Source organism: Camelus ferus, chromosome 10, assembly GCF_009834535.1.
Source record: "Camelus ferus isolate YT-003-E chromosome 10, BCGSAC_Cfer_1.0, whole genome shotgun sequence".
Taxonomy (NCBI): domain Eukaryota; kingdom Metazoa; phylum Chordata; class Mammalia; order Artiodactyla; family Camelidae; genus Camelus; species Camelus ferus.
The window spans coordinates 64157778-64172184 of NC_045705.1; the positions used below are offsets into that span (position 1 = coordinate 64157778).

The following is a 14407-nucleotide window of genomic DNA, read 5'->3' on the forward strand; positions in this document are numbered from 1 at the left end:
ATGAAATCTGTAAATTAGGTAAAGTCATAGAAAGAGGTGCAGATTAGTGGCTGCTAAAAGCTAGGGGTAAAGTGGGAAGCAGGGAGTGACTCCTGGTGGGTACAGGTTTCTGTTGTAATGAAAATGTTCTGTAATGAGCGAGTAGTGATGGATGCACAACTCTGAATAAAACCTATGTAATTGTATATTTTAAAGAGTGAATTATGTGGTATGTGAATTATACCACAATGAACTTCAAAAGAAGAATTTTTAATCAAAGATTTAGTGCTAACAAAAGTGACAGTTTACCCGTATTGCTCTTCAATTCTTCCACAGCACATTGTGCATTTGCCATATATGTTTTATAATACCAGATTGTAGTTATGTACCTTTTCCTTACTCACCATAGTCTTACACTTAAAAGACCTTGTCTTAACACATTGCTGTACTCCTAGGACAGAAAAGATCCTAACAAATGTTATCTGGATGGATCAATAAGTCAGCAAAAAATAAACTTTATACACTCACCACTGGCTTAGCCCTCTGCCCTCCATCACTACCCACCCTGCCCCTCATTTCAAATAATTTATTTTCAGTGTGAATTCATGGTTTGATTTGACTTGTCATGTACCAAAAGGAAAGGACTGCACTATATTTCACGTGCTTTAACTCAGGATTGTTTTCATTAACACTTTTAATCAAAATTCAGTACTAAACAAGCACAGAACCTACTTCCAGTACTTTTCACAGAAAAATTTAAAGCATTTCATTTTTGAGTCTCACAAATGACATGTTCTGAAAGGAACTGCAAACCATGTAGCAGGTTTATTTTATTTTATTTACAGATGTGGAGATCAAAGTTCAATGCCATTTCGGGGCACTGCTGACGATAAGAATTTTCAAAAAGTAGACCTTTAAACAGTTTTGTCAACTGCTGGAAGCATCTCAGTAGAATATTTCTCTGTGACTTTCAAGAAAATAGTTTTCTATCTGATCCCTAAACAACTTGGAGAAATAGCTTCCATGGCCTTGTTGTGAGACGGGTCCCATTGAGTTAACGCTGGGATCAGGATCAATACACACCTGGTGTGTGACATAGTGAAAGGAAACTTTTTCTGCCTTTGAACTTCTCTCAGTAGTCATCTTGCCTCCCCTTGGGGATCACCTGCTCAGCCTCGATGGCCTTTCAGGAGCTCCTGGATCAAGTTGGAGGCCTGGGGAGATTCCAGATCCTTCAGATGGTTTTCCTTTGTATCTCCAGCCTCATAGTGTACCCTCATATACTACTGGAGAACTTCACTGCAGCCGTCCCTGGTCATCGCTGCTGGGTCCACATCCTCGACAATGACACTGACTCTGCTAATGGCACCGGGACCCTCAGCGAAGATGCCCTCCTGAGAATCTCCATCCCACTGGACTCAAACCTGAGGCCAGAGAACTGTCGTCGCTTCCGCCACCCCCAATGGCAGCTCCTTCACCTGAACGGGACTTTCCCCAAGACTGAGCTAGACACTGAGCCCTGTGTGGATGGCTGGGTGTATGACCGAAGCTCCTTCTCCTCCACCATCGTGACTGAGGTAAGAGGCTCCATTTACCTTTTGTAAGTACATGGTCCAGGAGTTTAGAGACAACACAGTACTGAACATACTTCTAGCCTTTAGTTACTGTTAAGTGCTCATTTTTCATTCTTTCATTATTTCTTTATTGAATGCCAGACACCTATATATTTAACAAGTCCAATGAACTCAAAAATAGATGTGACCTAGCTATGATATGGCTTTGATTATTAGAAAGACCAAAGGTTAAGCAAATAATTTATGTGATGTATTAAAAAGGTCAGTAATGCTCATCTTTGCTTGAAAATTAGAAATATCAGGGATATTGATCAAAATCTCTAAGCACTGTACCCCAGAGCAGTCATATGAGATGATCTGCGGTGAAATTTGACACCATTAAATGTTTAAAGCTCTTCAAATGACTGTATTCTGTGGCCAAGGTTGAGGACCCACTTAGTATGGAATGAAACAAGGCATTAATATAACTAATAGGTTTAGAGGAAGCTTCCTAAAGGAAGTTATGTTTAAGCCGAGACCTGAATAATAAAAGTCAGCTAATATAAATAAAAGGAAGCTGGAGAGGAAGAAAGGGCTGATTTAAAGAAACTTGTAAATCATTTAAGCTGTTTCAATCAGGTTTCCACTGAGGGGTTATAAGTCACGGAGCTCTCCTTTGCTGGTTTCCTTCTTTTCCAGTGGGACCTGGTATGTGAATCTCAGTCACTAAAATCATTGGCCAAATTCTTATTCATGGCTGGAATGCTGGTGGGAAGCATCATATATGGTCATTTATCAGACAGGTGAGTGTCTCTGGATCACAGGTCTCTTCACTCTGGAGTATTTTCCTGAACTCATGAATCATTCCTCCATTAAGAAACATTTATCACAAATTAAACTGTCCTGGGTCTTCCTTGGTCCCCAGGGATCTAGAAACACAAACAAATGGAGAATTACAGTCAGTGTGGTGAGTGCTATCTTGTCAGCTGTGGGGGCACTGTATCTAGGCTACAGAAACAACATCTCCACCAGACATGGGGGCATTCCAGGACAAGGTTTAGAGCAGAGGTGCCACAACACGTGGTTTATGAAGATGAGGAAGAATTACCTATGGGAACAGAGAGGAAGATGTTTCATGTCATGAGATTCAACCTGTTTGATGACACAGATATGGAAGACATTGTTGCAGGCCTTGGCCAGGGGGCCATTTTCAGCCCCTCCTGGACCCTTTGACCTGAATGCATGTGGATTTTCATGGTCATCATGTCATTATTTCTCAAGCATGATGGGCAGACATTCTCATGAAACCCATAGTATACATAGCAGTGTGTCTTGGTGGTGTATAGAAAAATTATTCCAGTAACCTTTATTTTTATTTTTGCAAAAACAGCACTTTAAAGGGAAAATTTTCAACCATGTAAGGTAATTAATCTAATGACAACTGCTGTCACCAATTGTGGTATTAGAAATTGGAGTATCCTGTGCAAGACAGTACCACTTCTGAATTAGATAGCCAACCATTGCCACCATCCAAGCCTGTCTCTTCTAAAGGGCATGGGAAATTAAGATACCCCTTACCATCTATTAGCATAACATCATTTGTTAGCTCAGCTGAAAACTGTGAATTATGAATGTATGGCAGTATATATACCTTATAAAAATGTTCAGAGTTGGAGTGTTCATTTCTAACAGTTCTATAACACAGAACTACCCACCTTGAAGAAATAAAAATAAAACAATAATACATCTATGCTGGTTGATTTTTGAGAAGGGTTCTAAGACAATTCAAGGGGTAAAATATGGCCCCTATTTAACAGACAGTGCCATGACAATTGGATATCCACATGCAAGAGAATGTGAATAAACCTAAAACCATAACAAATATTAATACAAAATGGAATAGTGTCTTAAATACAAGAGCTAAAACCACAGAACTCTTAGAAGAAACAAGGGCAAACCTACTTGATTTTAGGTTTGGCAATGTATTCTTAAATATATCACTAAAAGCCTGAGTAGCAAAAGAAAATATAGATAGATTGGACTTCATCAAAATTTAAAACTTTTGCACATCAAAGGACATTATCAAGAAAGTGAAAAGATAACTTGTGTAATGTGAGGAAAATATTTGTAAATCATATATAAGGAGTGAAGATAGGTGAATAGACCAATGGAATATGGTTTAATATCCAGAATATATAAAGAACTCCTACAACCCAACAACAAAAAGACAAAAAACTCATTTTTTAAATGGGAAAGAATTTGAATATACATTTCTTTAAAAAGATATACAAATGGTGCATAAGCACATGAAGAGGTGCTCAACATTATGTCATTTAAAAAAAAATGCAAGTCAAAACCACAATAAAATGCTACTTCATACCTACTAGGATGGCTACAATCCAAAAAAAAAAAAAAAAGGAAAATAACATGTATTTGAAAGGATAGAGAGAAATTGGAATCTTATACATTGCTTGCTGATGGAGAGGTAAAATAGTGCCATTACTGTGAAAAATGCTTTGGAAGTTCTTCAAAAAGTTAAATTTAGAGAAACCACATGACCCAGCAATTACACTGCTAGGTATAAAACCAAAAAATTTGAAAGCAGGGACTAGAACAGATAGCTTATGCAACAATGTCATTTCAGCATTATTCACAATAGCCAAAAGGTGAAAACAACCCAAGTATTTTATCAACAGCTGGTTAGATAAAATGTGATGTGTACACAAAATGGAATACTGTTCAGCCATAAAAAGAAATAAAGTTCTAAATCATATTAAAACATGTAGAACCATGAATACATGCAAAGTAAAATAAGAGAGACAAAAGGGGACAAATATTGTATGATTCCAATTATATGAAACATGTAGAATCGGAAAATTCACAGAAAAAAAGGTAAGTTCGAGATACCAGAAGCTGGGAGTAGGGGAGGAATAATGGAGAATTATTGCCTAATGGGTACAAAGTTTCTGTTGAGGATTCTGAAAAATTTTGGCAGTAGATATTGATGATGGTTGCACAACATTGTGAATATATTTAATACCAGTGAGTGATTTATACAATCAAAAGTGGTTAAAATAGCAAATTATACTTAATATATTATACTGCAATTAAAAAGAAACATAATCAAAAGAATGAAAAGACAAACCACAGACTGGGAAAAAACACTTGCAAAAGACAGCTGAAAAAGGATTGTTATCCAAAATATACGAAAAGCTCTTAACCCAACAACAAAAAAATGGGTATCCCAATTTTAAAAATGGGCAGAAGACTTGGACACCCCACCAAAGAAGTTATACAGATGGCAAAGAAGAATATAAAAAGATGCTCCACAACATATGTCATTAGGAAAATGCAAACTAAAACAATAAGATACTACTGCACACCTATTAGAATAGCAAATTCAAAACAAAACAAAACACTGACAACACCAAATCCTGACAAAGATGTAGAGCAACAGGAACAAACTCTCATTCATTGCTGGTGGGAATGTAAAATGGCACAGCCACTTTTGAAGACAGTTTGGCTGTTTCTTAAAAAATTAAGCATTCTCTTGCCATATAATCTAGCAATCATGCTCCTTGGTATTACCCAAAGGAGTTCAAAACTTATGTCTACACAAAAATCTACACATGGATGTTTATAGCAGCTTATTCATAATTGCCCACAGTTGGAACCTATCAATGTCTCCTTCAGTAGATGAATGCATTAATAAACTGTGATACATCAGACCATGGAATCTTATTCAATGATAAAAGAAAATGAGCTATCAAGTCATGAAAAGACATAGATGAAACATAGATGCGTATTACCAAATGAAATAAGCCGATTTGAAAAGACTACATACTGTATGATTTCAACTATATGACATTCTGCAAAAGTGAAAACTATGGAGACAGTAAAAGGATAAGTACTTGGTGGGGGAGAAAGAAATCAATAGGCAGAGTACAGAGGTATTTTAAGGCAGTGAAACTACTCTTTATGATACTGTAATGGTGGGCACATGTCATTACACATTTGTCAAAACCCATGGAATGTACAACACCAAAAGTGTATCCTAATGTAAACTATGGACTTTGGGGGATAATGACATATCATCATAGGTCCATCAATCACATCAAATGTATCACTTGGTTCAGGAATTTGATAGGTGGGGACACTGCATGAGTGGGAGCAGTGAGATATATGAGAAATTTCTGTACCTTCTGCTCAGTGTTGCAGTTAACCTAAAATTGCTCTAAAAATAAGATTTTTTAAGAAACACAAAAATTAGTTTAAAAGAAGAAAGAAAAATAAGAAAAAGACTTAGGCTCACAAAGTCTGCAATAATTAATTCAATAGTTCTCTAGCCCTTTATAGAAATATTTGCTGACTCCTAGTGTAACAACATTTTGAGACTCTGTTCATTTTCTTAACATCATTATTTCTCTCCATCCTTCACCTTCTACAACATCTGTTGATCTCTCTTCAAATATACTCTCTCATGTCTATGTGGTTGTTAAGTCCACTGAGTGAATTTTTGAAACATAAACTACTTTTTTTTGATTCTATAATGTCAATTATTTGGGGGGGTTTTGTGTCCCTGTATCTGCTGATAGTGCTTATTTCTAAGCTGTGATTTCCATATATTAAAATCATATTTTATTTATGTCTTTGAGGTAATTATATTACCACTTTAAAATCCTTGTTGATTAGTTCCAAAATTTGTCTCATCTCAGGAGAAATTTTGAAAGATTTCTGTTCTCTTGGGAATGAGTTCCATTATCTTGGTTCTTCACATATCAAGATATTTGAATTATATCTTGAATATTATAAATATTAAATTGTGATGATTCTATTTTCCAGTATTATTCATCAATAATACTGATTCCTTACTTTAGTAAGAAATTTTCATGGCTGGAGTTAAACTAAAAACTGTTTCTTATGCAGCATCTCTGGCCTCAGTTTAGATCTTTGTCTTTAGTTGAACTTGTTCTGCATGTATATGTTTCAGGTAGGGCAGAGATACAGTATAGTCAATACCCACAAACAGAATAATTGGACAGGTTGTCTCCATGGAGCAAGGGGCCCAAGCCCTAATCAATCTCCCCAGCCCAGGGGTCCTGCACCAGAAAGATGAGTCCCCAGAAGGTTTGACTCTGAAGGTCAAGAGAGCTTACTTTCAGGGGAGACAGAGGGCTGTGGGAAATAGAGGCTTCACTATTGAAAGGCACACACACAAATCTCACATGCTCCACAACCCAGGAGAGGAGTAATTTGAAAGGAACCTGGGTCAGACCCACCTAATGATCTTGGGGATACTCCCAGAAAGGCAGGGGGCAAATGTAACTTACTCTGTGAACACTGACACTGGCAGCAACAATTCTGAGGAGCTCATTTTACCATGTGGACATGGCTTCTGGCAAGCACCATTTTGGAATCCTTCCTCTGGCTTTTTAGCACCAGGATCTAGTCCTGTCTGCCAGCTTGTCAGTACCAGTAATAGAATGTCTCAGGTCAAGCAATTAGCCAGGTAGAGATACAGTCCTGCCAACCAGCAAGCGGGCAGCCTTAAGACTCCCTGAGCCCACAGCCACCCCAGGACATGTCCCTGTAAACCAGAAGGCCCAGTACGTGACCACACACACCAGTGTGCCATCACTGGTCCCAGGACCCATTGGGTCCCAGGCCCTCCCACCAGTGGGCAAACACCAGCCCCAAACCACCACAGCCCAACTGCCTGCCAAGTTAGGACCCAGCCCACTCATCCAGACCATATCAGCTCAGAGACACCTTGGCCCCCTCAGCAAGATGCTCCAGGATTAAGTCCTACTCATCAGCTTTGGGATAATCTGGAACCCACAGCTTTGGGATAATCTAGAACCCACAATCAGGTGTGTTAGGAACTGGCCCCAACAACCAGCAGGCTGACACTAGGTCTGGAAGCTCTGACCACACAAGCACCCACCCCAGAACTCACCCCACCAGTGGGAAAGCACTATCCCCAAGACAAATCAGGGCTCTACACCAGCCTACTTACAACCCATCCAAGCCAACCAGTATCTGGTAGCCTCCATACAAACCAGGGCCTGGCAACCAACTGGACTGGGGCCAGAATGCCCTCAGTAGGCAGCCCACAACAACAGAAGGACCCATGCAGCCCACATAGGGGGCCCCTAGAACATACAGCTCTTGTGACCAAAGTGGAGTGTACTGCTGAGATGCATAGGTCATGTCCTACAAAAGAGCCCTTCTTCAAGATTGAGAAACATAACCAACCTACCAAATACATAGAAATAAAAATAATGAATTAGGCAAAATGAGGCAACAGAAGAAAGATGTTCCAAATAAAAGAACAGGATAACACCCCAAAAGAAGAACTAAGTGATGTGGAGATAGCCAATCTACTCAATAAAGAGTTCAAAGTAATGATTTTAATGATGACCAAAGAAATCAAGAGAAGATTGAATGAACAGAGTAAGAAGTTAGAATTTTTTTTACGAAGAGTTAGAAAATATAAGGAACAACCAAATAGAGATGAAGAATACAATAACTGAAATGAAAAATACACTATAAGGAATCAACATACTAAATGGTAATGAGAAATGGATCAGCAAGCTGAAAGACAGGGTAGTGAAAATCACTGAAGCTGAACCAAGAAAAAAAACAGAATGAAAAGAAATAAGAACAGTTTAAGAGAATTCTGGGACATCAAGTATACTGACATTTACATTATAGGTGTCTCAAAAGGAGAAAGGAGAAAGAAAGGAGCAGAGAACATATGTGAAGACATTAACAGCTGAAAACATTCCTAACCTGGGAAAGAAAATAGACATCAACATCCAGGAAGCACAGAGTACCAAACAGGATCAACCCAAGAGCACCACACCAAGCACATTGTAATTAAAATGGCAAAAATTAAAGACAAAGAGGTAATATTAAAAGCAGAGAGGGAAAAACAACAAGTTATGTACAAGGGAAGTACCATAAGCCTATCAGCTGACTTTTCAGCAGAAATTCTGCAGGCCAGATGGGAGTGGCAAGGAACATTTAAAGTGATGAAAGGGGAAAACCTACAAACAATCGTGCTCTACCCAACAAGGCTTTTATTCAGATTTGATGGAGAAATCAAAAGTTTAAAAGACAAACAAAAGCTAAAAGAATTAAGCACCACCAAAGCAGCTTTACAAGAAATGTTAAAGGGAATTCCTTAAATTAAAAAGAAAAGGCCCCAACTAGAACCATGATAATTATGAACAGAAAAATCTCATTTGTTAAGACAAACATACAGTAAATGTAATAAATAGGCCAGATATAAAGCTAGTCTGAAAGTTAAAAGACAAAATTAGTAAAATCATCTCTATGTGCAATAAGTACTTAAGGACTATAAGTAATAGAAAGATGTAAAATATGATGTCAAAAACAGTAATTGTGGAGGGAGGGAAGTAAAAATGCAGGACTGTTAAAATGCGTGAAACTTAAGAGACCAGCAACTTAAAATAATCATGTGTATAGATATAGAAATAGATTTACACACACACACACACACACACACATACCATGGTAGCCACAAACCAAAAATCTATAATAAATGCACACAAAAAAAGAGAAAGGAATCCAAGTATAACAGTAAAGATAGTCAACAAATCGCAAGTGAAGAGAACAAAAGAAGAAGAAAAAAACAAAAAAGAACTACAAAAACAACCCAAAGACAATTAACAAAATGACAATTAGTACATACCTAACAATAATTACTAAACATGTAAATGGACTAAATTCTCCAATTGAAAGATATAGAGTGACTGAATGGATTTTAAAAAAAGACTCATATATATGCTGCCTATGAGAGATTCATTTCATATCTAAAGACACACAGACTGAAAGTGAAGGGATGGAAAAGGGTATTCCAGGCAAGTGAAAATCAAAAGAAAACCAGAGTAGCAATACTTGTGTTGGACAAAATAGACTTTCAAAGAAAGACTATAACAAGAAACAAAGGACTTGCATAATGATCAAGGGCTCAATCCAAGATGAAGATATAAAAATTGTGTGCATGTGTGTGTGTATACCCAACATAGGAGCACCTAAATATATAAAGCAAATATTAACAGACATAAAGGGAGAAATTAGCAGTAACACAATGATAGTAGGGGATTTTAGCATCTAAGTTACATCAATGGACAGATCATCCAGACAGAAAATCAATAAGGAAACACTGACTTTACTTAAATGACACATTATACCAGATGGACTTAGCAGATATAGAATATCTCATCAAAAAATCAGCAGAATACACATTGTTTTCAAGAACACATGGAAAATTCCCCAGGATAAATCATATGTCAGGCCACAAAATGTCTCAGTCAACTTAAGAAAATTGAAATCATATCAAGCATCTTTCCTGACCACACTATGAGACTACAAATCAACTACAAGAAAACAACTGCAAAAAACCCCACAAAGATGTGGAGGTTAAACAAATGCTAAACGATCAATGGTCACTGAAGAAACGAAAAACATACCTACAGACAAGTGAAAACAAAAATACAATGATGCAAAATTTATGGGATGCAGCTAAAGCAGTACTAAGAGGCAAGTATATATAAGCCTACCTCAGGAAACAAGAAAAGTCTCAAATAAACAATCTAACCTTACACATAAAGGAACTAGAAAAAGAAAATTAGACAAAATCCAAAGTGAGCAGAAAGAAAGAAATCCTAAAGATTAGAGCAGTAATGAGTGAAGTAGAGGCTAAAAAACAAAAAAAAATAGAGAAGACTAACAAAACTAAAAGCTGTTTCATTGAAAAGATAAACTAAATTGATAGATCTCTACCTGGATTCATCAAGAAAAAAAGAACAAAGAAAGAAATGAAAGAGGAGAAATAACAACCAACACCACCACAGAAATATAAAAAATTATGAGAGAATATTATGAACTACATGCCAACAAATGGGACAACTTAGAAGAAATGGACAAGTTTCTAGAAACACACAGCCCACCAAAACTAAATAAAAAATAAACAGATAATTTGAACAGACTGATCACTAGAACTAAAATAGAATCAGTAATTAAAAAAAAAAAAAACAACCAAAAAACCCCCCTGCAAACAAAAGTCCAGGATCAGATGGCTTCACTGGGGAATTCTACCAAATATACAAAGAAGAGCTTATGCCAATCATTCTCAAACTCTTCCAAAAGACTGAGGAGGAGGGAACACTCCCAAAATCATTCTATGAAGTCACCATTACCCTGACACCAAAACCATACAAAGACATTACCTAAAAAGAAAATTACAGGCCACTATCTTTGATGATAGTTGCAAAAATCCTCAACAAAATATTAGCAAACCAAATCCAACAACACATAAGAAGGATCATATACCATGATGAAGTTGGATTCATCCCAGGTCTCAAGGATGGTTAGTTCAATATGTGCAATCAATCAGTGTAATATACCACATCAACCAAAGGAAAGACAAAAACCACACGGTCATCTTAATAGATGCAGAAAAAGCATTCAATAAAGTTCAACATCCATTCATGAAAAAAATCTTACCAAAGTGGACATAGAGGAAACATGAATAAGCATAATAAAAATCTCTTTATGGCAAATCTACAGCCAACATAGTACAACAGTGAAAAGCTGAAGTCTTCCCACTAAATTCTGGAACAAGACAAGGATGCCCACTTTCACCGTTTCTATTCAACATACTACTGGAAGTCTTATTCACAGCAGTCAGACAAGAAAAAGAAATTAAAGTATCTAAATTGGAAGGATAGAGGTAAAATTGTCATTATATGCAGACGACGTGATCTATATAGAAAATCCTAGACTACATCGAAAAACTATTAGAACTGATAAATGAATTCAGCAAAGTTGCAGAATGCAAGATTTACATACAGAAATCTGTTGCATTTCTTTACACTAACAATGAAATATCAGAAAGAGAAAGTAAAAAAAAATCCCTTTTAAAATTGCATCAAAAAAAATCTTAGGAATAAATCTGACTAAGGAGATGAAAAACTTACACAATGAGAATGATAAACATTGATAAAGGGAATTTAAGATGATCCAAAGAAATGGAAAACTATCCCATGCTCTTGAATTGGAAGAATTAATATTGCTAAAATAGCCATAATACTACCCAAAGTAATTTGCAAATTTAAAGCAATCCCTATCAAATTACCCAGGACATTTTTCACAGAATTAGAACAAATAATCCTAAAATTTACATTGAATAATAAAAGATCTAGAATTGTCAAAGCAATCCTGAGGGAAAAGAACGAAGCTGGAGGCATAACCTTCCCAGACTTTAGACAATACTACAAAGCTACAGTGATCAAAACAGCATGATATTGGCACAAAAACAGACATGTGTCAATGGAACAGAATAGAGAGCCCAGAAATAAACTGACACACCTTCAGTCAATAATCTGCAATGAAGGAGGCAAGAACATGCAATGGAGAAAAGACAGTCTCTTCAGCAAGTGGTGTTGGGAAGCCTGGCCAGCTACATGTAAATCTATGAAGTTAGAACACTCCCTCACACCATACACAAAAATAAACTCAAAATGGCTAAAGACTTAAATATAAGAAATGACACCATAAAATTCCTAGAAGAAGGCATAGGCAAAACACTCTCTCTCATAAATCTTAGCAATGTTCTCCTAGGGCAGTCTACCCAAGCAATAGAAATAAAAGCAAAAATAAACAAATGGGACCTAATGAAACTTATAAGCTTTTACACACAAAGGCAAAAAGGCAACCTACAGAATGGGAGAAAACATTTCACAAATGATGTGACCAACAAGGACTTAATTTCCAAAATATACAAGCAGCTTATACAGTTCAATATCAAAAAACCTAATAACCCAATCAAAAAATGGGCAGAAGACCAAATAGACATTTCTCCAGAGAAGACATACAGATAACCAATAGGCACATGAAAAGATGTTCAACATCACTAATTATCAGAGAAATGCAAATCAAAACCGCAACCTGTTATCACCTCACACCAGTCAGAAGGACAACCATCAAAGTATCTGCAAATAATAAATGCTGGAGAGGGTGTGGAGAAAAGGGAACTGATGCAGCCACTATAGAAAACAGTATGGAGAAAAATTGTAAATAGAATTTCCGTATGACCCATTAATTCCAATTCTAGGTATTTATCCAAAGAAAAAGAAAGCACGAATTCAAAAAAATATGCACACCAATATCCATTGCAGCATTATTTACAATAGCCAAGATACGGAAGCAACCTAAATGCCCATCCATAGATGAATCAATAAAGAAGGTATGGTGTGTGTGTATACACACACATACACACACACACACACACACACACACACACACACACACACACACACACACACACAATGGAAAATTACTCAGCCATAAAAAAGAATGAAATCTTGCCATTTGCAACAACATGGATGGACCTAATGTGTATTATGCTAAGCGAGAAATAAGTCAAACAGAGAAGGACAAAAACTGATTTGATTTATATGTGGAATCTAAAAAAGAAAACAATGAACAAACATGACAAGATACAGAGAACAAACAGGTGGTTTCCAGAGGAGAGGGGGCTATGGGGAGGGAAGAAATAGGTGAGGGAGATTAAGAGTAATAAACCTCCAGGTGCAAAATAAATGAGTCAAGAGTATGAAATGTACAGTATGGGGAATATGATCCGTAACCACATAGTATCTTTTTATGGCGACAAACCAGACCTATTGTGGGGATTATTCTGAAATGTATAGAAATATCGAATTACTATATTGTATAATAGGAACTAATATAGTGTTATAGGTCACTTATACTTCAAAAACAGATTCATAGAAAAAGAGATTTGTGGTTACCAGAGGTGGGCATAAGGGGAGGGAAAATTAAATGAAGACAGTCAAAAGGTGAAAACTTCCAGTTATAAGAAAAATAAGTACTAGAGATATAATTCACATGATAAATATAATTAACACTGCTGTGTGTTACATATGAAAGCTGTTAAGACAGCAAATTGTGAGTTCTCATTTCAAGGAAAAATTTTCTATTTCTTTAATTTTGTATCTATATGAGATGACGGATGTTTGCTAAACTTGTAATAATTATTTCGTGATGTATGTAAGGCAAATCATTACACTGTTGCACACCTTAAACTTGTCCACTGCTGTATTTCAATTATATCTCAGTAAAATTAGGGGGAATAAAGAAAAACAAAAATGCTTAAATAAAATTAAAATAAGAAAACATCCCCTAAATTTCAAAGTGTCTTCTTTTTGTTAATCTTTACAGCAGGTGGCTACTATTACCATATCTAACCTGTTACCATTTCTCAGGTTTGGGAGGAGGTTAATGCTCAGATGGTGTTTGCTCCAGCTCGCCATTGCTGATACCTGTGCAGCCTTTGCTCCCACCTTCCTCATTTACTGCTCACTGCGCTTCTTGGCTGGGTTTTCTACCATGAGCATCCTGACAAATAGTTCCGTGCTTAGTAAGTCAAAACTTTGGATCTTTGACATTTTCCAAGTGTTAGCTTTGACTTTGAAATTCTAACTTTGTTTGAAGTCAAAATCCTGTTTGTGTTTTCTTTCAGTTGTAGAATGGACAATACACCGATTCCAAGCCATGGGAATGGTAATGGCAATCTCTGCCGCTTGTGTGGGACAGATCATCCTGGGAGGACTGGCTTTTGCCATTCGAGACTGGCTCACACTTCAGCTGGTGTTTTCTGTACCATTATTTGTCTTCTTTCTTTCCTCAAGGTATAAGCTTTCTAACTTTCTTTGTCTTAGAGGATCATAGGATGTAAGTTACATGGAATTAGGATGCAATAATTCTGTTTGATCTTAGTCAACACTTGAGCACATGCTTTACTAATCTGTGTCCTATGTACAATT

General features: G+C 36.7%; 1 protein-coding gene across 2 annotated transcripts in view; it reads left to right on the forward strand.

The window, feature by feature from the left end:
- The first annotated feature begins 911 nt into the window (after positions 1 to 911).
- LOC102507386 (solute carrier family 22 member 9) overlaps positions 912 to 14407 on the forward strand; it is a 28192-nt gene continuing 14696 nt past the window's right edge. For both annotated transcript variants that reach the window (XM_006191559.3, XM_032489635.1), the window contains exons 1-4: positions 912 to 1556; positions 2232 to 2335; positions 13847 to 14001; positions 14104 to 14272. In XM_006191559.3, the coding sequence (XP_006191621.1) occupies positions 1158 to 1556; positions 2232 to 2335; positions 13847 to 14001; positions 14104 to 14272 (827 nt within the window). In that variant the 5' untranslated portion in view covers positions 912 to 1157. The remainder of the gene's footprint in view (positions 1557 to 2231; positions 2336 to 13846; positions 14002 to 14103; positions 14273 to 14407) is intronic.